At 41.6% G+C, this 23,549-nt stretch overlaps 2 protein-coding genes across 3 annotated transcripts; one reads left to right on the top strand and one right to left on the bottom strand.

Annotated features, from left to right (window-relative positions):
• Window positions 1-1,037: 1,037 nt before the first annotated feature.
• On the top strand, window positions 1,038-4,188 carry LOC306705210 (serine/threonine-protein kinase pim-1-like; the record flags this gene model as incomplete). Its single annotated transcript, XM_079171914.1, has 8 exons — window positions 1,038-1,329; window positions 2,132-2,191; window positions 2,513-2,607; window positions 2,705-2,752; window positions 2,874-3,092; window positions 3,520-3,700; window positions 3,816-3,989; window positions 4,097-4,188. 8 exons carry the CDS (start codon window positions 1,038-1,040, stop codon window positions 4,186-4,188), a joined length of 1,161 nt encoding a protein of 386 aa, XP_079028040.1.
• Window positions 4,189-7,329: 3,141 nt separating this feature from the next.
• On the bottom strand, window positions 7,330-23,348 carry ap2b1 (adaptor related protein complex 2 subunit beta 1). 2 transcript variants are annotated; one of them, XM_079171822.1, is made up of 22 exons: window positions 23,251-23,348; window positions 20,942-20,996; window positions 20,742-20,847; window positions 20,336-20,471; window positions 19,089-19,334; window positions 18,735-18,925; window positions 18,263-18,484; window positions 18,025-18,145; window positions 17,756-17,851; window positions 16,942-17,057; window positions 16,655-16,820; window positions 16,349-16,447; window positions 15,989-16,248; window positions 15,627-15,819; window positions 14,636-14,677; window positions 13,607-13,759; window positions 12,759-12,904; window positions 12,430-12,559; window positions 12,223-12,307; window positions 11,901-11,987; window positions 11,200-11,354; window positions 7,330-9,637 (listed from the first exon to the last, which is right to left on the bottom strand). In XM_079171822.1, the coding sequence occupies exons 2-22, from the start codon at window positions 20,976-20,978 to the stop codon at window positions 9,563-9,565; spliced, it is 2,862 nt and encodes a 953-aa protein (XP_079027948.1). In that variant the 5' UTR covers window positions 20,979-20,996; window positions 23,251-23,348; the 3' UTR covers window positions 7,330-9,562. The 2 variants fall into 2 exon arrangements, with proteins under 2 accessions (XP_079027948.1, XP_079027949.1); XM_079171823.1 differs by lacking the exon at window positions 14,636-14,677.
• Between the last annotated feature and the right edge of the window lie 201 nt (window positions 23,349-23,549).

The raw sequence follows: 23,549 nt of genomic DNA, 5'->3' as shown, positions 1-23,549 counted from the left end.
CAGACCCCACTAGGGGAACAAACGTTTATTTTAAATGCACTTTGTTGCTGAGTTCATGTGAAAGAAAGAAGATGACTAAAAATATCTACTTAATGAAAACATTCCATTTGGTGTTCATTTCAAATTTGTCCTTTTGGCACACAGAAATGATGCATTTCATGTTTCTTTGTTGTTTTGGGCAAACACTAAGGCCAGCTAGTTTGCAATAGTTACAGACAAGAGCTCACTCTGGACAAAAATGTCCCTTATATTATAAATATTTATTTAAAAAAATGCATTGTTAATGTTTCTCCATTTTCACTTTCTAACTGTGTTCTTCCCTGCCTTTTGCTGGCACAGTGCAGCATTATAATGTGTTGGGCATATTACTGTTATCTCATGATCACTGGAACGATGTTATAACATTGGCAGGAATGTGTATTTCTTCACATGCAAAAACCACAAATGTCAACCGCATGGCGTTGCTAGATAAAAATGAGGTGATCACCTAAAGTCAGTAGGATAGATAGGACCAAAGTTCAATCCATCCAACAGTTGTTGAGATATTTCAGTCTGGACCAAAATGGTGGCTTGACAGACAGAACAACATTGCCAACCAGAAAGCAAAGAATAGTTTTGCATTTATTCCTTAAAATGTTTGACTTTAGATCAATATGAATAGTTCATAAAAACAACCTAAGGGCATTTCAATAGGTAAAATCATCCAGATGACTGAGAGGGAGTCAATATCAAGCATTGTATGCTTGTGTATTTTATGCATTGTATGAATTGTTTCAGTGCCACTTATACAAATATACACACAATTCAAATAATGCACTAAACACTAATTTGCATATTAAGAAACTTTGACGGTACGGTTGTTCTATCATGACCTCATGATACAGAACAACTCATTGTGTTCCACATTCTGTTCACCACATATTAAGAACACACACATTGTCAAATTCATTCAGTTCAAGCATTGATTCGACACACTCGTTGCTCTGAAGTTATCGCGTATACCTATATATATATAAATAGTTCACAACTATATCAGCATGAGTTTAGCATATATATCAGCAAAAAGTTCAGCTCCCGGAGAGGATGACACGACTAGAGGGGTTAAAAGAAAGACCAGTCCGGAAAGTGAACCCCTTTTCAAAAGGACAAGGCTTTCAGAAAGTGACGACTCAACCACCTCTGAGGAATACTTCAGTGCGAGAGGAGTGAAGAGGAACACCACAGAACCTTTGGAGGGAGAACCAATGAAGAAGAAGGAGAAAGGGGGAAGACTTGACCTCAACCTGTTTGGCAAGGAGCCGGCATCCTCCTCAGTGGAGTCTGGGAAAGGTAAGCTGATCATGTGAATCTGCTGTTGGGAGTGTATCCAATCATCAGTTTACTAAACACGGGGTTCAGACAGTGGTGGAAGATGTACTCAGATCTCTTACAGAAATGTACATCAACTGGGGTGTTGGTATATTGATCTAAATAGACTTCAGTTCACCTAGATTACAAAGAAAACAAATTATCCCTTCCCTCTAATGGTATCTATTTATGCAGATAGTTTGGATAATTTCTCCCAGGTTTCCTCAGGTTTTAAAAGATCTGTGTCTGAGATTTTTGATTTCACTCAGGTGTGAAAGAGGAATTTCATTTTTGGTGCTCACAGCATCAACAATTGACATTTTAAAATTCAAAAGCAACATCTCTTTCCAAAAAGGTGCCCTGGATGGATAATCTATCGAACACACTATAGTTTCATTTGGACTATTTCTTTGGTAGAAGATTGGTCCAATAGATACTGATTACATTGAGGCTTGTAGATTATCCAGAGTAACAAGGAGCCTGTTTTTGGAAATAGATGTTGCTGTTAAATGTTTCATTGCTGTGAGCACCACAAACTAAATTGCATTCACCTTAATTGTATTGAGCTGGAGACAGATATGTCAAAAAATGGACAAATAAAATGACCCGCTTGGATGGATTCCACTGGAGGACAGTGAGAAATGTTATTTTTATTGAGGTTTTGGCAGGCAAACTATTTTTGAATCTGCCCATTTTGTCATTTCGTATGGAGGATGTCTATTGTCCACGTTAGTGCCTATGATGGTCAAGCTGATGTTCCTCTGGGTGTTTTTCTCCTCTGTAGAACACTGCAATACATCTGTGAAGGATGTGAGAGTCAGTGAGAGGAAGGCCGCCGCCGATGGTGGACCAAAGACAAAAAGTAAAAGGAGGCCATACCCGAAGAACACCAGACCGTCTGTAGATGTCTTAAGAGGTCAGTATAGTGTTGTTACTATTGCCTCGCTTTTGCTGCTTTGTCTGTCAAAGCACTTTGTAAACTCTGTTTTTAAAGGTGCTATATAAATAACGTTATTATTATTAAATGTAAGGTTTGACTTCATTTTAGTGTAAGATTAGGATTTATAAGTATAACAGAGGAGGGATTCATATTAGAGCTTAGGTAGCATATAATTGGTGTTACTCACAACTGTATTAAAATCATAATATGTGTTGGTCTGTTCAGCTGAATTTGAGGCCAAATACAAACAGCAGGATCAGCTTGGTGAAGGAGGATGTGGAACTGTGTTTGCTGGCTATCGCAAAGCAGATAATATACCTGTAAGTGTTACACACACACACACACAATCTTGCACACACACATACACACACAATATGGTCAGGGAGTGCTAACACAAGTCTTGTTTGTATCTCATAGGTTGCCATCAAACACATTCCCAAGGACAAAATTTACTGCAAACACGTGGTGAGGGAGCAACACCTGCTGCTGTTAAAATCTTCTGTATTCAACACTGCACTCTTTTTCTGAATGTATTATGGATGAATCATGGTTCTCTCTCATCCTCCACTCTGTTGTGATGTTTCAGAATAAAACTGGGAAGCAGCTGTCCGTGGAGGTTGCCGTCATGTTGAAACTGGCGGACAAAACAAGTGGATCAGTGGGGACGTCAGCACCCGTGTCTCTATTGGACTGGTACGATCTTGACCAGGAGCTGATCCTGGTAATGGAGAGACCGATCCCCGCCAAGGACCTACTCGCCTACATCAACGGCAATGGAGGCTCCTTACAAGAGCAGGAGGCCAAGGTAAGCTGCTGAAGGATCCTTGTGTGTCTTTAACTTTTTACAGGAACTGGGAGGCTATACCTAAAGGGTTTTTTTTTTTAATTTAAGGTTTATTTTCCTAGTCTTTAGATCATTGTTTCTGTTGATCATGGTAACATTGTATTCACCAAAGCAATTGTTCTGATGGATCAAGAAACAGTAGTGGAGGCAGTCAAACAGGTTGTAGACAAAGCTCCAGGTCAACTAAAGTTATTTGGAGGGGAAAATAAACGGATGAGGTTTATACCCAAGCTACTGAAAATCTCTCGTGCATTTCAATTTCTATGGCTTAAAGATGCTTTTAGAAACTTTGTGTTTTGTATTTGTAGTCAGCTCAGAGTCACAGCCATGAAAACATGTCAAACCATCCTCCTCTGTGATCCCTCATCTCTCTCTTTTTGTCTGTCAGATCATACTGAAACAGCTGATAGATGCAGCAATTGACCTAGAGAAGCAAAAGATTTTCCACCGGGACATTAAGGTTGAAAACATCTTGATTGAGACGAGCTCGGACGTCCCGCGAGTTCGCCTCATTGACTTTGGTCTGAGCTGCTTCGTCAAGAGAAGAGCCTGTTATCGCGTCTTCTACGGTAAGATGTCTGGCTTTACACCTGCTCTTCAATAACTTACCCATCTGTAACTTTTACATTTAGACACAGCTCCTCATCCTCATCCTCACCGTCTTATTATGTTTGTATATTCTAGGTACTCCTGCTTTCATCCCCCCAGAGTGGTTTTATCATCATAGATACACAGCCGGACCCACCACAGTGTGGCAGATGGGAGTGGTCCTCTTTGAAACACTCCACAGTGATGCAGATTTTCAGACCACCGAGTTCTTGAGCAACCGTGTGAGAATCAGCGAGACGCTGTCCAAAAGTAAGAAAAACATACTCATGAACATGTCAGCAGAAACATATCAGTTGACATTCTGATGGATCACTGTAGCCATCGCCCTCACCTTTCTTCTCCTTCTTTCTCTCCAGGTTGCCAGGATTTCTTGAGAGGATGTTTCACCGAAGACCCCAAACAGCGTCCTACCCTGGAGCAGCTGAGAATTCACCCATGGCTAAAATAAACCGAACACTACACACGGACACCAACCCAAACTTGTCATCCAAATTTTAACCCTGCTCTGCCTCTTTGACAGGAAGGAGAACGTGATGAACTCCTTCCTCATCATTCTGCAGGACAAGGTTATGCGACAAAAGAACATCCTGTTAGTAATTGGAATTATTATACTCATCCTCATCCTCACCGTCTTATTATGTCTGTATATTCTAGGTACTTTCATCCCCCCAGAGTGGTTTTGTCGTTGTAGATACAGAGCCGGACCCAACACAGTGTGACAGATGGGCGTGGTCCTATTTGAAACACTCTACAGTGATGTAGATTTTGAGACCACCGAGTTCCTGAGAACCCGTGTGAGAATCAGCGAGACGCTGTCCAAAAGTAAGAAAAACATACTCACGAACATGTCAGCAGAAACATATCTGTTGATTTCAGTTGAGATTCTGGTGCATCACTGTCATCGCTCTGCCTCTTTGACAGGAAGGAGAACGTGATGAACTCCTTCCTCATCATTCTGCAGGACAAGGTTATGCGACAAAAGAACATCCTGTTAGTAATTGGAATTATTATACTCATCCTCATCCTCACCGTCTTATTATGTCTGTATATTCTAGGTACTCCTGCTTTCATCCCCCCAGAGTGGTTTTGTCGTTGTAGATACAGAGCCGGACCCAACACAGTGTGGCAAATGGGCGTGGTCCTATTTGAAACACTCTACAGTGATGTAGATTTTGAGACCACCGAGTTCTTGAGAACCCGTGTGAGAATCAGCGAGACGCTGTCCAAAAGTAAGACAAACATACTCACGAACATGTTAGAACACTACACACAGACACACACGCACGCACACCAACCCAAATTTGTCATCCAAATTCTAACACTGCTCTGTCTCTTTGACAGGAAGGAGAACGTGAGGAACTCCTTCCTCATCATTCTGCAGGACAGGGTTATGCTAGAATATACAGACATAATAAGACGGTGAGGATGAGGATGAGTGAGAAAAACATACTCACGAACATGTCAGCAGAAACATATCTGTTGACATTCTGATGGATCACTGTAGCCATCGCCCTCACCTTTCTTCTCCTTCTTTCTCTCCAGATTGCCAGGATTTCTTGAGAAGATGTTTTACCAAAGACCCCAATCAGCGTCCTACCCTGGAGCAGCTCAGAATTCACCCACGGCTAAAAAAAAACTACACACAGACACACACACACGCACACCAACCCAAACTTCTCATCCAAATTTGGAATTATTATATTTATAATATTTAATGTCATGTATAAGTGTGCTTCAAATACTAATGCTGCTCTCTCTCTTTGACAGGAAGGAGGACGTGAGGAACTCCTGCTTTTGCAGATATTGTAGCACACCCAGCCGTCCGAGGAGAGGGGATCTCTCTCTGAATTGCCTTTCCCGAGGTTTCTTCTCATTTTCCTGCAATCAGGATTTTGGGGAGTTTTTCCTCGTTTTCTTAGAGAGCTTGGGCTGGGCCAAATTATTCAGTATATAATCTGATATTTAACACTGAACAATGAAAATAAATTGGAGTTTTAAATGAACTTTTAAGCTCTTTCCTCCATTATAGTGAAAGTCACATGGTATACGAATAAATAATATTGACAGCAATGATCTTGAAAAAATAAATTATAAGTGAATCAGGATTTGTAGATAAAGGACACATAGAGTGTTGTTTACTTTTCATTGAACATTTTCGGCCTGATTAAAAGTGTTTCAGCTGTACGGTCAAATAAAGGCAAAAAAGCCTTCAAAAAGATTTTTCAAAGCAAAGGTACAAGGAGCTTTACACAATAATCATGATCAAAACATGATTATATTTTAAAATAAGTTCAGGGAATTACTAAAAAAACTACAAAAAAAATAAATAAAAAATGAGAACTCAACAAACAAAATGGATAAGACACTATAGAGCAGGAAACCAATAAAACATGGGGTTAATGTAAAAGTGTGATTTAAAATACTCAGATCTTCAAGCAGGGAGCTCCAGAGCTGAGAGGCCCTGACTGCTGAGACCCTGGACTGTGGTCTCGATCCAGGATTTAGGAGCAGCCAGAGAGTCCTGCCTCTGAGGCAACAGTGTGTTAGTATGTAGGGGAGCAGAAATTCCCTGTAGATGTTTTAAACATCATCAGAAAAATATAAAAATCAATCAACCCTAAAACTGACCGGCAACCAATCAATAGAGGCAAAATATGAGAAATGTGATCTTGTCTCTTTGAATTTGTAAACAAAACACCGAGCAACTGCATTTTGTATCAGGAGGCGTGCAATTGTTGAGTCTTAAAGTTCACCTTTTATGCAAAAGGCACTTTTTCATGTTTTTTAAACATAAATATGTGTCCCCAGTGTGTCAGCAGAGCCCCAGAGTGTCACGAATGAACCCTCTCTCTCTTATTCTCCTGCTCCATCTATCTGAAAACCTGTGTAAAAAGGAACTGATCAAAATAGGGTGCAGCTAGCTTCAATTGTAGGTCCACAGGCTGAAGTAATGTAGTAACGTTAGCTTAAAGAGAGAGAGATTATATTAGTAAAGCAAATAGCAAATATTTACCGGAACAAAAGCGTCGTTGCCTCCTGTCCCTCATAACTGCACACAAGGCTGGATTTACCTTTTAGGGGCCCCCTATTGACCACCTGAGCCCTGTGCATTGTGTGTGTACCAGGTCACCTCTAAGGCCCCATTATGTGCACAGCATTCTTTAAATGACAACTTCATTTGACCAGAGACCGAAAAAGCAAATTAGCACTTTTATACCAGTACACTACCTGGCCCCAGGGTTCTGAACCACAGTTAGCTAGTGCTCATTTCATTGTGAGCACAGTATAAACTGATTTAAGCTAAAATAATGAAGTGATTTTACTTGGCTGACCCACTAATCTTGCTTTGTAATACAGGCCCCTGGTGATTTGTGTTAGTGGTGTTAATCTATTTTCACTAGCTTTTCTTATCATCCACTGTAATGTGACCCGTCTCTGCTTTGTTTACACACACACACACACACACACACACACACACACACACACACACACACACACACACACACACACACACACACACACACACACACACACACACACACACACACACACACACACACACACACACACACGACACAGTGATGCATCATGTGTTTGGCAGTTTAATGACATAAGATGTGGTACTGTGACAATGACAAATAATTTACAACAGGGTTACACAGCAAGGATGTTATGATAGCTCTCGCCATACATTCTGTGTTGCTGGCAAATGATTTGGATATATACTTCAATGTGTGGGAGTGCTCGAGACGATGCTGCTTAAAACAACAGAGACATGAAGTTGGGAGATTAGATTTTAAATGGAGCAAAGCTACAGCCTAAATGAAAAAGGATAAAATCGACAGTGGACTCTCATGCAGGCACATTTCAAAATATATTTCTACATTACCATGTAGGAAAATAGTGTCACCAACACAAAAACGTCTTTTCAGTGGAATAGATAGAGGCAAGGCTTTATTTCCTTTGTAGGGTAATACCAAAACATTTAAATGTATTAGCTACATAAACTACACCATCACTTGACTACACTGTACTAGTGCAACTCTTGGCCTTAGAGCATATGCACCCTATGTTCTATTAGCACACACAAAGCCAACATCAGAGGGTTATATTGACACTAGGGTACTAAAACATAAGCTTGGGCATTTCGTTAGCGTGAATGCTTGGTCCTGTGAGATTGGTTCGGCCTGACTTGCCCCAGGTTTAGACTGGCTTGACAACAACGGAATGAAGATAGCAAAAACACTGGTATCAAAAAGAAAGGTGAAAACATTTAATGCACATTACAGAATTGAAGCTACTGAAACAATAAAGCCAGTTAAAAAGGAGACACACAGAGGTAGATGCACAATAAATAGGAATGACAATGTCGGTGCATAAAGCCGTGTGCAACTATGTGGTTGCAGTAAATGTGAAATGAACTAACAAATATTCTTAAAATAAAGTGGCACTGGTGTGTTAACAGATAATCAATAGTTGCTGTGGTTTGTTTCATTATAAATAAATGTGGAGTGTGTTATTTTCTGCCAGACGCTTCTTGACTGTCTGTTCCACTGACAGTTTGCGTTCGTCCACTTAAATACTGTAGCCTGCAGACACCTCACTACAGTTTGTTTCTATATAATTGAGTAAAGATTAGCGTTATTATGTCAGAACAGGTCCATTGAAGTTGCTTCACATGACATTTCTTATTTCTTTAGCTTTTTGCATTTTTGAATTTAACCATTAAAACATCTAAAACCAAACAAAAAACATGCTTAAAAAAGTATCTAAATCTTCGGAAGACATTTAGATGCAGCTGAGGTGAAAAGGGTGGAGTGTTAATAAAACAGTGCTGATGGCTGATGGACAGATTTGGAATAAAGACCTCAACAGGACCTGTTTCTGTGTTTTATCACTTGTCACGTAGATGCCTGGATTTGGTGGTTACGTTTCTTACTTATCTCTGGTCTGCATTTTCGTTTTCCAACGGTTTGGAATGTCAAGTTTTTCAATTACTGCACAATGTTTCATACTTATGGAGGAAAAAGCAAGTTATATATCTAAACTAAAATTGTAAGTAATCACATCAAATACAAGAAGCTGTGCGGTGTGCTTAAAGTCATGACAGGAAAAACAGGAGTACATATGCTGCTCACTGTGATGTATGTATAATGTTTGTTAGATAAGCATGTCTCTAGAAGTTATTGTAAGCTATGACCTCCAGGAGGATAACCCGCTGTAGGACCGACGCTAGCAGCTTCAATCACATTGTGGGTTTCTACCACAGACTGTGCATGAGAAGGTTTCTACTCGTCACAAACATGAATGGCAATAGGAACAAAGCAACACTGGTATCAGTCTGTAGGTGTAACTGAAGCAAAGTCAATATCAAAAATAAAGCAAATCCAAAAGGAACGTGAGAAAAGAAATGGCTTCATGGAAAACTTGGGAGATTACTTTTTTTTCCACTCATGACAGTTACACCATCAGTCACATCTTTACAACATTAAGACACTAAGTTAAGGATGGAATGGTCAACGTGTTTTCTCTGGGAGGTAAAAATAGAAATGGGGACTTGAATAAGAGGAGTTAATAATGCTTTCAACTGCCAAAATAAAGGAAACATCAACAGTGTTTGTCCTGTTCAACTTCAGTACAATATACTTTTGACTGACATTTGCCTTGTTGATCACTTCAGAAGAAACCCCCAGACTATTTAGTCTCCCATCATCTACTGTTTGGATTCCATTGTTTTGGCAGTTAGCTGCGAATGGCAGAACATGATATAACACTGCAATTTGTCATCAGGACGAAGCAGAGCTGCTTAGTGTTGAAGCAGCTCAGGTCTTCAGCACAGAGTCGTACGTCAGGTAGACGTACTGAGAAACCTCTGGAGCCCGACACTTGAGAGACAGCTGTGGAAACAGAGAGAGAACATAGAGTAACGATAGGAGAACCCTTTTACTCAGAAATAGGATCATTCAAGAGCCTCGTCAAATCTGTCGTGAAACAGCTTCCTGTACTTTTGAAGGTTTTGCAGGATCGCACAGGGGGTAAACAGTAATGACGGTTCTATACACGTTTGATTCTGTATTTAATCATAACCTTTCCCAAGAAAACCCATGGGTCATTAGAGCCATCACACAATTTGAACCACCATTCAAATATGGGAGAAAAAGTCAAAATTCAAAGTTTGCAGCAGGCTGTGCCTTCTACTCCAGGGAGAGCATTTGACAATCTTTGTTAACACAGAATTAAGAAAGATTAGCTAGCTGACGTGCTGAACCAATAATAACAAGAACATATCGTCTAAGAAGTTATGAGAGGACTCATTTTTGATCAACACAATAGAGTAAACTGCAGCATCTTTAGGTAGATACTAAAACCAATAAAAGTAATCACTGTTCTGGATGATCATCTACTGTGAGTGTGTGTAGTGCAGAAACAATAGTTTTACATAACATGGATTCAAAGCTTCAAACAATTAGTCGATTAATCGATTAGTTTGAATGTAAGAAAAATAATCTGCAGCTATTTTGATAATCTATTAATCGTTTTAGCCACTTTTCAAGCGAAAAAAGCGAAAAATTATTCTCTGGTTCTACCTTCTTCAATGTGAAGATTGGTTGTTTATCTCTGTATTACATCACATTTAAATTAATATATTTGGGTTTTGGACTTTGGGATTATTCATTTTTACTACTATCTGTCATTTTATAGACTAACAATCCATTAATCAAAAACAGCATTGATAAATAAATCGAAAATGAAATAAATAAATGTTTGTTGTAGTCCTTTGTGGAATAAATTCTGGTTCCAACTCTTCTCATTATATAGCACAAGTGAACTCAATCTACTTTACATTAAAAAGCCATTAAACACTAAATATATGTATATAAAACCTAAAAACCTGTTTCACTACCTATCAGAGACGCAGCTATAATCTACTACAGGGGTGGCCAACCCGCGGCTCGCGAGCCGCATGCGGCTCTTTGCCCGGTTTCATGCGGCTCTTACGTTCATATCGAAGTTTGTATTTGTGTTTTTTTAATGTTCGTGTTCGCTTCGCTTGAGTTAAATACGGTATTTTCGTCAAACGCGCATGTGCGGCCACAGATTACGTTCCTCGTCGACCCATTTAACGCCGAGACGGACTGTTTGAAAGCCCCGCTTTAAGTAAAAATGTAAAAGTCGGACAATTTACAAATATCCGTTGTATCGCGCAAGGCGGAGCTCCTCCCCGATCCGCACGCGCCGCGCACACCTCCACCAGCGTATGTGACAGCAGCAGCAGCAGCCACCCTCCCCGCCGACGAAGAAGGAGCAGCAGCACCCCCAATTTATTTTCTTTCCCTTTCTTACCAACTGAGCTGCATTGGAATTCTACATTAAACCTTGTAGATGTCACCTGGACACAGATATTCATCAAACAAGCATGAAGCACAGCTGAAGGCCCAATAGTGTAATAATCCTCTACCGTGTAGTTGGGGTTGCCGGGCTGAATGCGGAGCTCAGCTAAGATCCAGATGCCGTTGGTTAGCTTGAGGGACTGGTAGAGCATGTCCTGACCTTCCACGTTCCTCTTGGCAATGGTGAAGATGTTGTTACTCTGCAGCTTCCCTGATACCGTATCTGCAAGACCAGGATCAAGGTTTAAGTAATTAACGCACCTCAATTACTGAACAAAGTGAAAGCACTTGGAACACACACCAGGCTGTAATCACTACTGGAACTGTAATCACTATAGGTACTAACACTAATGTTCAGTTTCGAAGGGAATTGACAGAAAGGGTTTTATTAACTATGACTGGCAACCTTCGTGTTTCAGTAAACCTGACCGTGCTAAGAACAACCACCATCCTGCTGCCAAGATAAGGGTGGCACAATTATGAGCGAGTTGGAAGAGTCCTTCGGGTACAGAGGAAGAGGAAATGTCCCAAGATAGGCATGTGGGTGGAGAAAGAAAACACAGAGAGAAGGGTGAGGTCTTTGGAATGAGTTGTAAGTGGCAAAAAGAGAGCTGGTAGGTTATCAGCCCTGTGACGAGTGTAGAAATGTTTTCAGTGTTGGGCCTGGGGACCGCTGAGGGATCGAGAGTTTTGGCAGGGTGTGATGAAAACTTGTTGCCCAGAATTTCCCGAAAAAATATAAATGCTTGTTTGTTTTTGTTAAGCCTACCTGCATTGAGGTGGCACTCCTTTATCTGGTACTGTAGCTCGTTCTCATTAGGGATGTCTTTCCAGGTAGCCAGGAACACCTGTCGCTCTGAAGAAGGGAAAAAAAACCATATCAAAATTAGTAATGAAGGATGCTGAGAGTTGATTTAAACACATAGAAACACAACATGTTATTGGATGATTTATGCATACAGAAGTAAATAATGGCCAGTCATGTAGCATATCATGTATGTATGTATATATTTGATCCCTGCGTCAACTGTTGTGGAAGATATTGTTTGTGATGTAATGATGTCTTATTAAGTTGTGGTTCACAATCATACCCATTTTCCCATCCTCAACAAAGAATATGTTGAGAGGGATGAGCACGCTGAAGTAGAAGACGTCGATGTTGTTCTTCACAGCCACCTGGGTGCAAGTAAACAAGAGCTTTAGCGTTAAGATATTTTGGGTATAAACAGAAACTGTTTTTCTGTGCCTTCTAAATGTGTGGCACTGCTGTTCAAATGGTGAGTGAGAGCTTATTGTACCTGGAGATTATTGAGTGGGTCCATCTTCATGACAGGCCCAATGGTGTTGATAGGCAAAGACACCTCAATAGTCTGGCTGGGCATCAGCGGAGTGTGAACGGGCAGAGGACTGGTAGGGATCATCCCAAAACTACATGTGGGACATTAACAAAAATCATTCAGCACCTGTTTTCAGTTATAAAATATACACTCGGCAGCTAATGTATGTGGTACACCAAGTTAAAGTTAAAGCAGTCTAACACACCAGCTCTACTGTTTCAGAAAGATGGTAGTTGATGGTAGTAATATCGTAGTTCAACACAACTTTTTCTGTGCATCATCTCACCGACCTGTTCTTGTTGAACTGGACAGCGAAGTCGGTCATGTGTTGCAGGGCCTTGTTGGTGAAGGTCATGTCCATGTACATGTGGCCCTGGCGGCGAGAGAAGGTTCCAGAGATCTCCAGTCCCTTGGCCTTCACCGCAGGCAGCCACACCTGGTAAAAAGGTCCCAGGGTAATCAATTCTTAGGATGGTATATACACACTGGAAGTCAAAAGTGTGTAATCTCCTGCTACAAAAGCTTCATTTGGTAAAAGAAACTGGAAGCGTAGCATCGAAATGTGTGCAGATTTTAAGGAGGAACTGGTTCCTGTGTCTAAGTGCACAATAATATAACAAGCTGGAATTAACAGGCTGACATCATTACGAGCAACCACAGATGCATTCAGCCGAGAGTCACCAGTTAATACAACATAGTTGTTCAATTGCACCACGTTAGTTCAATAAAGGTCACTTATGCTCTTCTGGACTGGAAAACAAATTTATAATCCAAAGTTCCAAAACTATCCTGTCATGCAACAATGTAGGGTAGCAACTAAATGGAAGTCTGAATCATTTCATTTTTCCGCTTTTGGGGCCTAAATAATACATTTGGTGTCTGAATTATACTGTTTTTATTTCTGTTAAAATAGCCATTATTGAAGTAAAGAAGAAAAACATCAATATAACAGCTGATTACAAACGTTTCAATGGTAATGTATTTAACACACGTTTAAACCACATGCAAGTACACTGCCCCACCAAGGAGGGTCTCACATTACTTTGTTGGCTTTGTTTTTTATTGAGAGCACTGCACCTGTAATTGACTGAATGTGTGTTATCCATCACAAGTTAATTCTGAGGTTGTGTGAACTCACTGATTTTACGGCTATATGGCCTCCGGTGGTGATGGCCATGCCTGTGGAAAGCTCGAACAAGTCGTTAAGACCACTGCTGACAGCTTGAGGAGCTGGTGTAGGTGACGGAGCAAAAGTACTGGGCACAGATGAGGGGATGAAGTTCTGTCCCACCTAAAAACACACACAAAATACAAAATCTATGTAACCATCATTTTGGAAAGCATCACTGGCAACTTGACAATTTGCAATAAAACTACAAATAAAAGCACAAAGACCATCTCAAGTCATGCCAAAGAAACAACATTTTAACTAAAGCAAGCGATCAGCCTAAGCTCATTTGACAGAGAGAGTGTGAATTTAAAGAAGCATACTTGTGGTTTTGGGTGTTTGAGCTCATTAATTACAAAGCTAAGTTACAAAGAGATCTCTCAATCATCTATCGTATGAAAATGGGTCAATTTCTGGTTTTGCCAGTCTGGTCCCGCTTAAACCCGTTTGATTTTATGCAAACTGGCATTTGTCATTATGACACATTCTGGCAAATTCAAAAGTAGCCTACATTAGCAACCCGTGCCTACATTAGCAATATGAAAACATGATATTATATTTTTGTTTACACACTCTCATTCATGGGCTCTCAGTCTCATTATGTTCCACTTGGGAGCGGCTGCTGAGTCAAGCGTGACGCCTAGTGGTAAAGTTCGGTACACCGGTCCGGTCCAAGATGAGCGCAAATTCAAATTGTGGGATAATTTATCCAGGTCAGAAAACATGCTTAACATCTGTGTGGTGTTCTAAATCAGTGGTTTTTAAACTAGGGGTCGAGGATCATTTCTGGGGAAATTAAAAAAAATAACATATTAAAGATAATAGATTTAAATTACATTTCCAGGGATCATTATTCTTAACTTGAAAAGGTTGAGAACTACTGTTCGAACTGAACATATACGAGTGTGAGACAAAGAAGCCGTTGGTGTGAGAGTGTGGTGGGTTTAATTCAGCGAGCGTGCAGACAGGCAGACTGCCAAACAGAAGGGCTTGACTTACTGCTGGACTTCCCCCAACACCTCCGCCCAGGTCTCCCCCCAGCTACAGGAGAGAAGAGAGGCCCCCAAAGACAGCATCCAAACATCAGACGGACCAAACACAGAAACAAAGACAGAGACTTTCTTAGCAACCGCAACCCATCAAGAGGAGCCCTCACTTTCAGCTCTGCATGGTAGACATTAAAATAAGACTTCAAAATCTGCTAGAAGATTATCAAGGAGTCCAGTTAGCCCAGTGACTTGAAGAAGAGGAAAAGTGACCATTAACAGAGGAAAATACACCAAGGCTTAATGTAGAGGAGAAACAATCATGTTTAGGACAAATATATTCTGGATTTTAAAACATTTCAAAAACCTTTTAGTGATATGTATTTTAAGTTTTCAAAGCAAAGATCATGAAGCAATTTAAATTACAAGCATACTCACATGAACATTATAACCACAAGAAAACAATTTCAATTGAAAATAATGAGAAATTCACTGTTATAAAGAGAAGAAGTCTTGAGCAATGAGTACACACAAGCCAATATTTTGACATATATCTTTTCAAAGGGATAAAAAGATGTGTTAAATTGCAGCTTTAGAGATTATGTGTGGTGAGAGGCTGTATTCAACTTATTGACCTGAGGACATTCAAAAACTTTGTTCAAGGTAAGCATTGGTACTAGAGTTGTTCCAATACTGACACCAGTATCGGAAATGCCGACATCATGTTATCATATCATTTATTAGCTCATTTACGCTACACAGGATTAACAACAACACGAGTCACTAGCTACCCAATCGATACTGCAAATGTGCCACTTGGGATCATTAATCGGGATCATATCGTGAGCCGATACGCACGTTCAGGCATTGAAATCGGTCTCGAGAAGGAAAAAATATTATAGCAACATCTCTAACTGGTGTAAAAAAGCACAGAATGCTGATTAGGTCTTCAGCCAATGTTCACACTCGACAGATAAAATGAATTTGTGTGTGTTCAAGCTCACCAAACTGTCCAGGCCTCCTCCCAGAAGGTCCACGGCCCCCATCTGCATGGAGGAGACCTGTGGCACATTGACAGGAGGGCCCAGGTCCAGGTTCAGCAGGTCACCCAGCAGGTCCCCCTGGCTGGGGATCACATGTTGCTGCTCCATGGCAGGCGGTGGCCCGCTGCTCACTGGGCTCTCACCAGTATCAATGCTGTCACAGGAGAAAACAGGAGTACTGGTAAGAGACAGGAAGTCAAAGCTTTGACGGGTTCTTGATTCAGGGGCACAGCACTTTTGCCTTACATGTTGCCCTCTTGTGTGTCACGTGCACGACATTTACTACTTTTGTAATAGATCTGCATGACGGCTTTTCAATTGACCTGCTGTGCTGCACAGGAAGGTGTTTGCGGTGGACTCCGTGGCTGCCCTCCACGAAGGCGCTGGGCGGTTTGTGATAGACGGAGGCCAGGGAGCCAATGTGGCAGATAAGCTCATCCAGCAGGGTGGGCTCAATCAGGTCCGTCTCCTCTGAGATCAGGGGCTTTTCTGACAACACCACCTCCTTGGCAGTCACGGGGTCGGTGGACAACAGGCGCCAATAAATGTAGCCCCTGTCACGCAGGTCAGGGTTGTCGGAGTCCTGCAGAGGAGCAGAGATGCGATATGCAACATGCGATAAATAAATGATTTATCAAACTGTTGTCAACCTGCACTTCTCCCAAATAAAAGACGGCGCTCACCTGAGTGGCCAGGCTGAGGACCTGCTGCACCAACTCTTGAGTCTCCGATGGCTTCTTAAGGAACAGCTTGACAATGGCAGTCAGCAGAGTGAGCTGGACCTGTAAATCAAAGCACACACCGTTATATTACGATTATCTTCAGGGTGCAATGCCTCCCAAAGTCCTCAACTCCCTTGTTCCCCCTTGACCATACACCTATACTACATTGAAATGTGCTGGACTCGATGTCAGTAACTGTTCCAAGATTCAGGTCGTAAATGATTCAAGTGCACTTCAGTTAGTTGCTCGTCAAACGAATGGACCCACCTGGGTGCTCTCGTCGTGGAAGCCCTCGAGGAAGCTCTCCAGCAATTCATCAGCGTTATCGATCCTCTCGGCATACTCGCCAACGATCCAGATCATGGCAGCACGAGCATCCGGCTCATCCAGAGAGTCCAGATTCTCACACAGCGTAGCAATGATGCTTTCATACCTGGAGAACACCAGCATCTCAGTGGTCAGAATAATATTTTACTGGAGGGATATACATGTCATCCGTTTATGTAAAGTGCTCATTGGTGGAGCAGTTCTCAGGGCTTCAGTGGGAAACATACTTGTTTGGGTACTTGCGGAAGATATCCCTGATGACCACAATAGCCTCCTGAACCACGTAGTTGACCTTGGTCTGGATCAGGTCCAGCAGGGTGCTGACACAGCGCTCAGCTGATTGCTACAGAGGAACGGGACAGAGGCACCACGTCACCATTACTCAGGGGGAAAAGGTGAAGTCATAACACGACTTATCATTCAGTTTGTTTTAAAATAACAAACTACAGCCAAAATGATTAAGACTGAACTAGATGATTTAATTGTTGCTGGTCTGCATCACATCTCGGCAGACATTTTGACATTTCACAGTAGGAGGAAAAAGCACAGGTGTATTCAATAACATTAACAATAGCTGCAGTCCACGTAGAGACGGCCCTGGTATTGTGCATGCTGGCTCACTGGAACAGCTCACTGGGACATTTGAGACATCGTTAATGTTATTAATTTCACCTGTGCTTTTTTCCACTATGACAAAGTAATGTCTGCTGGGAAAAGGGTTTGTGGTGTTCGTCTCAGCATAAACTGAGCGGCATAAATGATTGATATATTTCTTTTTTTTTTTATTGTAACACATCAATTGTTCGATAAACACACATGGATGAGACAGGCAAAAGTATCACCATTAAGGAGACACATACATTATTTAATGAATTAAGAATATAATATAATTTTAGTCTCTGATTGGTGAGTGAGTTATTGTCACCTGTATTATGATATTACTACTGTCACAACGCCCTGGTGGCAATTCTGAAGTGAATTAAGATTATCGTGCTGCGATGCACATGAGAGGACTTCGGCATCAATGACAGCATCTCTTACCTCCACTTTGATGGCACAGCGTCCGATGGCTCGTACAGCCTTGCGCACAAAGTCAACGTCCACCTCTGTGGCGTATTCCTTCAGTTCAGCCAGCACCTGAAAGTGTCAGAGAACAAAAGTAATATACCGTTTGTGTACGCCACACTTTATTTAGTTGTGATTAACTTTTATTGGTTTTGTTCCAATTTGATGTCTTTAGCAAAAAGCAAAACCCTTTGTCGGAAGATTATGCCTCTCACAAAGCTTCTGTGTAGTTTCATAAAAGGTACCTGAGCAATGTTGGCCTGAGAGGCCAAGCGGATCATGATGTCCAGTTTCTCCAGTTTCACATAGATGGGGTCGTTGTACTTGACAAAGAACACCTTGATCTCCTGCTTCAGGATCTCAGGCCTGCGCACAAAGCAACGTATTACACATTAGACTGGGGGAAAACAAGATCCAAAAGAAACAATAATTTTGATTTGAGGAAAGCTCCCAAAGCTGTGTCTGCTGTTTGTGATCACGCACCTTTTCTGAACAATGAGGTTGATGTTCCTCAGAGCCACGTACTGGACCTCGGGCTCTCCAGAGAGTAAGGTGACCAGCGGTGGGGACAACTTCTTCAGCAAGGTGTTGTAGTAATCGGAGTCCTTGGGCAGCAGCTCCAGGAACTTCATCAGCACCTTGACAGCTGACAGCACCACTGCTGAGTTGGCGTGAGACAGCCGGGGAGTGACGCGCTCACAGATGCTTTGAAAGTGAAGGAGGGAGCGAAGGAAGGGTGAGGGTCAGTAAGGGAAATGGAGGGTAACACTGATTTGAATCAAGTATGGATGTCATCATTTAAAAAAAGGAGAGTGGCGTAGTGATTGTGCTGATCTTATGTCTGATGTTACACAGTTTTGACTTTCGTCAACGTCTCTTAAATCATCAATAGTCGCTCTATGATGGCCAGTCAGCAGGAGCCTACATCCCATACTTCAGCCTGAGTGATTGCTACCTTTGGGCTTCGCGCTCATCCTTGGGGTTGTAGTTGGACAAGCAGTCCAGGATGAAGATCTGTCCCCACTCGGTGCACTCGTTCAGGGCCGTCAGCAGCTTGTTGATGTTCTGGGGATTGAGGTCCAGCAGGTTGCTGTTGGGGTGAGACTCGCTGATCTCAGACAGCGCAGCAACCGCGTTGGCCACAACCTACAGGACGGAGGTGTTGTGTGACGATAACTCTGTTAACTACTACTCTCTAGTTATTATGCCATTTAGATTTCATCAACAACTTCACTGTAAATCAACACGTCACGAGCGGACAACACAAACTAAGAAAATAAAGCTCAGGTGGGAAAGAACCGACACCTACCATGGGATTTGAGTCGGCAATGAGATCTCTCAGGGAGTCCAGGAAGCCCTGGTCCTCCACCATCTGGGCATTGATGTCATGGAGTTTCGCCACACAAACGGCCGCCGTCTTCCTCACGTATGGGTCCTCATCCTTCAGGCATTTCCTCAGCGGCTCACACAGGTACTCCGTGATCTTGTCCACCCGGATGCAGCCCATGGTGCGAACGGCCAGGGCCCGGATCAGAGGGTTGGGATCCTCACAGTCCTGGAGGACGAGACAAGAAAGGCAGTTGTGGTTTTAATGAGCTTAGGTTTCACTGAGGCACATTCCCCCTCTGACCCAAAAGTCAAATTCCATAACTTTCTATGACTAAGTCGGAGGAATTCTAAGACCTTAAATATATCCTTTGTGTATTCAACAGAAAATGTATTATCGAATAATGAAGGATTGATAGTCGGAGTAACAAACGCAGTTTTGACAACACAAGTGTACATAGTACCATAATCCTGTAAAAATCATGTACATGTTCATTCTATGTCAATAATATTTATATACATTTATACACAAATGGCCTGACATCTCCAGAGAATGTGAAGTTTGTGATTTGATTATTATGATTATTTTCATCATTGATTTATCTTCTCGTTAATTGTTTTCTTTGTTAGACGTCATCAAATTGTTAAAATGTTTGTTATAATTTCCCACAGCCCAAGACGATAGAGTCGAAAAGGAAAAACAAAAATAAAACAAATGAGAGATATACCAACAGAAAAGAGGCAACACAATTATAAAATTATAAAATCTTCCATTTATAGAAAATAATTTAAGAATATTTAGATGTAAAATAAAATACTGTTATGTGAAAATCCCTATAATTTTGCATTCAGGGTGTAAATTAAAATGTTAAATAAAATACAGTTATGTAAAACAATTACAAGTTGAAGTTGGGAGATTTTAGATGAAATTTCCAAAAAGTTAAAGTACATTGACTTTAAGGAGGTGCTGTGTTTTGTTCAAGGAGTCAGGTGCAAAGTCGACACAACATAAAATGTTATTATGATATGAGACAAACAAAGCAACCTTTTGCGACCCAAAAACTGAGCTTTTCAAAAACGCCGTCTAGAATGGATGAATCTGAAAAGGCTGCTCTCTGTCATCTGAGAGTGAACAGGGATGTATCTGCCTTGGTGTAGATGACGTCACAGCTTCAGATACCCTGGCAGTATTATATGCAGCTGCAGAAACAAGTGAATTTAGGGACTTGCCTTGACGAAGCTGTTGACGGCCATGATGGCCATGTCAGGCTGGGTCTTGGCGTAGTTCATTAAGTAGAGGTAGACCAACTTCTTCAGTTCCAGGTTGTCGGTCTGCATGCAGTTCACCACATCTGGAAACAAAGAACTGACAGCAAAGCGAGAGGCCTCAGTCAGACATTACAGTATGAGGCTTTCAGGGCTGTTTTTTCTGTCATCATATGTTGACATCGTAAGCAATGTGATAAAGAAGTCCCCCTAAAGGCCAATGTATACTCGTCTTCAAGATAAACTCATGCTAGAAGTATATGACGAACACACTTGAGCAATTGTAGTCTAGCCGTGTTTTGACTTGCTTGGTATACAACAGTGGGTTGAGAATTGACATAAACCAGATAGTTTAAATATCAATAAATACCTGACATCCTTGCCAACAGTCATGGCAGCGATGACCTTCTTCACGGCCTCTTTTCTCTTCTCCTTCTTCTCATTGTTCAGCTCTGCCTTCAGTTCAAAGATCTCCCCTGTGAGATCAATCACAACATGCGTTGGCAGCAGCACAGTTTGAATGTAATGTCAGCCGCTGAGAAATAACATGATGTCTGACTGATGACTCACCTTTTTTGTTTGTTGTGAAATATTTGGAGTCCGTCATGATTGTGGTCCTTTAAGTCTGTACAGAAGAAATACACCGCATTACGCCATCAGCTAAATCTGCATCAGTGATTCCCTTTAACCATTCGCATAGGATTTCTCCCTGGCATCTCTCTTTGGTTGCATTAAAATAATCTGGACACAATTAGTGGGTTCTGATGCCTCAACCAGGTGCATAATTTAAAACACAGAGCCATGTAATCTCCAGTGAGAAACATAGAATGGGTTTTACTGCAGAGCTCAGTGAATTTCCTCATGGCACTGTCACAGGACACCACAAGTCAGACGTCTGCCCTGCTAGGTTTGCCCCCAGTCAGCTGTAAGTGCCGTTAGTGTGAAGTGGAAATGTCTGGGAGCAACAACAGTTCCTCCCCATGAGGTGGTAGCTCAGGTCACACAAGGATGCAGAACACGGCCGCCAAGCTCATTGTGAATCATTTCAGATTTTGGGGTTGCGACAGTCAACTCACGAGTTTCAAACTGCCTCAGGAAGCAACGTCAGCACTGTTTATTGGCAGCTTCATGACATGGATCTCCACGGTGGAGCGGAAGCACAAAGCCTGAAATCCCAATGCACAGTGCAAAGTGTTCATTGTGTTGGTGTAAAGCACAGTACCACGTGACAGTGGAGCTGTGGAAACAACATATCTGCAGAGACGAACCAGGCTTCACTGTGTGGCGATCTGACAACCAATTTGTATTTGGCAGATGCCAGGAGTTCCCTTCCTGCTTGGATGCACAGGGCCAACTATTTAGTTTAGTGGACAGAAAATAATGATATGGGGCTGTTTTTTTATAATGTGGGCTAATTTCCAAAGAAGAGAAACCTTAATGCTTTAGCAGCACACAATGAGTGTGTTTCCAACTTTGTGGAAACGTTTGGTGAGGGCCATTTCCTGTTTCTACAAGACAATGCCCTGTTCACAAACCAAGGTCCATACATTTTGGTATGGAAGAATCTGACGGGCCTGCATTGACCCATCGAAGGCCTTGTCAACCAATAACAGTTCCCAACCTCACTAACGCTGTTAGAGCTGAGTGGGAGCAAGTGATCCCTGGCGGGTTCCACTATATTGTGAAAATCCTTTCCAGAAGAGTGGAAGCTGTTATTATAGCAGCATATACTTGTATTTAAGCACAAGTTTGAGGTACTTTACATGAATATTTCCATTTCAAGCTATTTATACTTCTATTCCACTTCATTGTGAAGGCAAATATTGTACTTTTTTAATTTGATATATGTATTTTAAAACATTAGTTACATGTTACTTTGCCGATTCAGAGTATTAATACATAACAAAACACAAATAAACTATTGGATAATGATACCAGTTGCAAGATAAGTGATGCTTACACAGCAAAGCATTAATAATTATAAACCAGTGATATACATTATTACAGTATATGATTCTGAAATGGTCCAGTTTGTATTTCCGGAGTGTGGTATTGTTACTTTTACTCAAGTAAAATGTACTTTTTCCACCACTGGTGTCCACATACTTTTGTTCATGTAGTTTGGCGTTATGTCAACATCAGATTGTCTATATTTGCACATTCGTTCTGGTAAATGGACAAGAACTAGCGTGCAACATAGAAAATGAAAGTATACGGTGGTGTTTTAGTGCAGTTTGAATGTCAATGCATGACAATTTGGGTCAGTTTTAATACAGATCCTAGCTATCGCTAGCTTGTAAACGTAATTTAGCTAACGCTACATCTATATAAATCCCATAGCTTTAGCATTAACTGTAACGTTTACGTCAATGTCATCCATTCCCTTGTGAAATTCACGCTAAACCTAAATCAGTCGTGACATTTCCGATACAGCACCGGCCGTGACAAACGACTGACTTATGGTTTGACCTCTCTCCGACGTCAACGATAGCGAACGTTACAACGTTACTATTAATTGCTAACGTTAGCTTGCTGCATGCTAACGTGAAGTGTAACGTTACCAGGTAGCGTTACACGATGGGCGCTAACGCTACCTCTAGACGAGCGATGCTAGTTTAGCAAAACGTTACAACTGTGATGTAAGCAGCACCATTTGGGCGAACTTTCACCCACTCTGGTGTGACTTGTAATGTTATTAAATCTGACATCGAAACCAGGAAAAGTGATCAGCGGGCCCAGCTTCCATTGCTGACAGGGAGCTACGTTGTTAACGTTAACGTGTGTGATGCGCTGCCCAGCTGACTGATCGCCCGGAAACCACACACAAAGATAGGACAACCATTATAGATAAATGTTGAACTGTGAAATAATTCAGATACCTGATTCAAGTGTATGTCCGCGGTGAAATGTGGAGTGCAAGACGCAGGTTTGGTCCCTTCCTTTGCCAGGTTGAGGAAGATGGAGAATCGGGACTGGGATGGTGCGTTCACCGTCATCGGAAACTGGATTACTTCCCTCTTAAATCGGGCCCCTAATTCGACCGATCCAATGCTTTGCAGCAATAATCGACTGCATGTGGATGATGTGGACAGATCAATCAGTAACATTGTCGTCTACGTTCACAAGGAAAATAAATCTCTGCAAGACCTATATGCAAATTGAGATTTGGGTTTTACAC

This window comes from Pholis gunnellus, assembly GCF_910591455.1.
Source record: "Pholis gunnellus genome assembly, chromosome: 13".
In the NCBI taxonomy this organism is placed as follows: Eukaryota; Metazoa; Chordata; class Actinopteri; order Perciformes; family Pholidae; genus Pholis; species Pholis gunnellus.
The sequence above is the reverse complement of the archived record's forward strand: the minus strand, read 5'-3'. Positions and strand labels throughout refer to the sequence as shown.

Excerpts from the sequence above, each read along its gene's own strand:
- ap2b1 (XM_079171822.1), bottom strand. The coding sequence starts at position 20,978 with ATGACGGACTCCAAATATTTCACAACAAACAAAAAAG. Across the intron at positions 17,852-18,024 it reads CTCAGGCCAACATTGCTCAG|GTGCTGGCTGAACTGAAGGA; the intron begins GTACCTTTTATG and ends TGACACTTTCAG. Across the intron at positions 12,905-13,606 it reads GCCATATAGCCGTAAAATCA|GTGTGGCTGCCTGCGGTGAA; the intron begins GTGAGTTCACAC and ends CCTTTTTACCAG.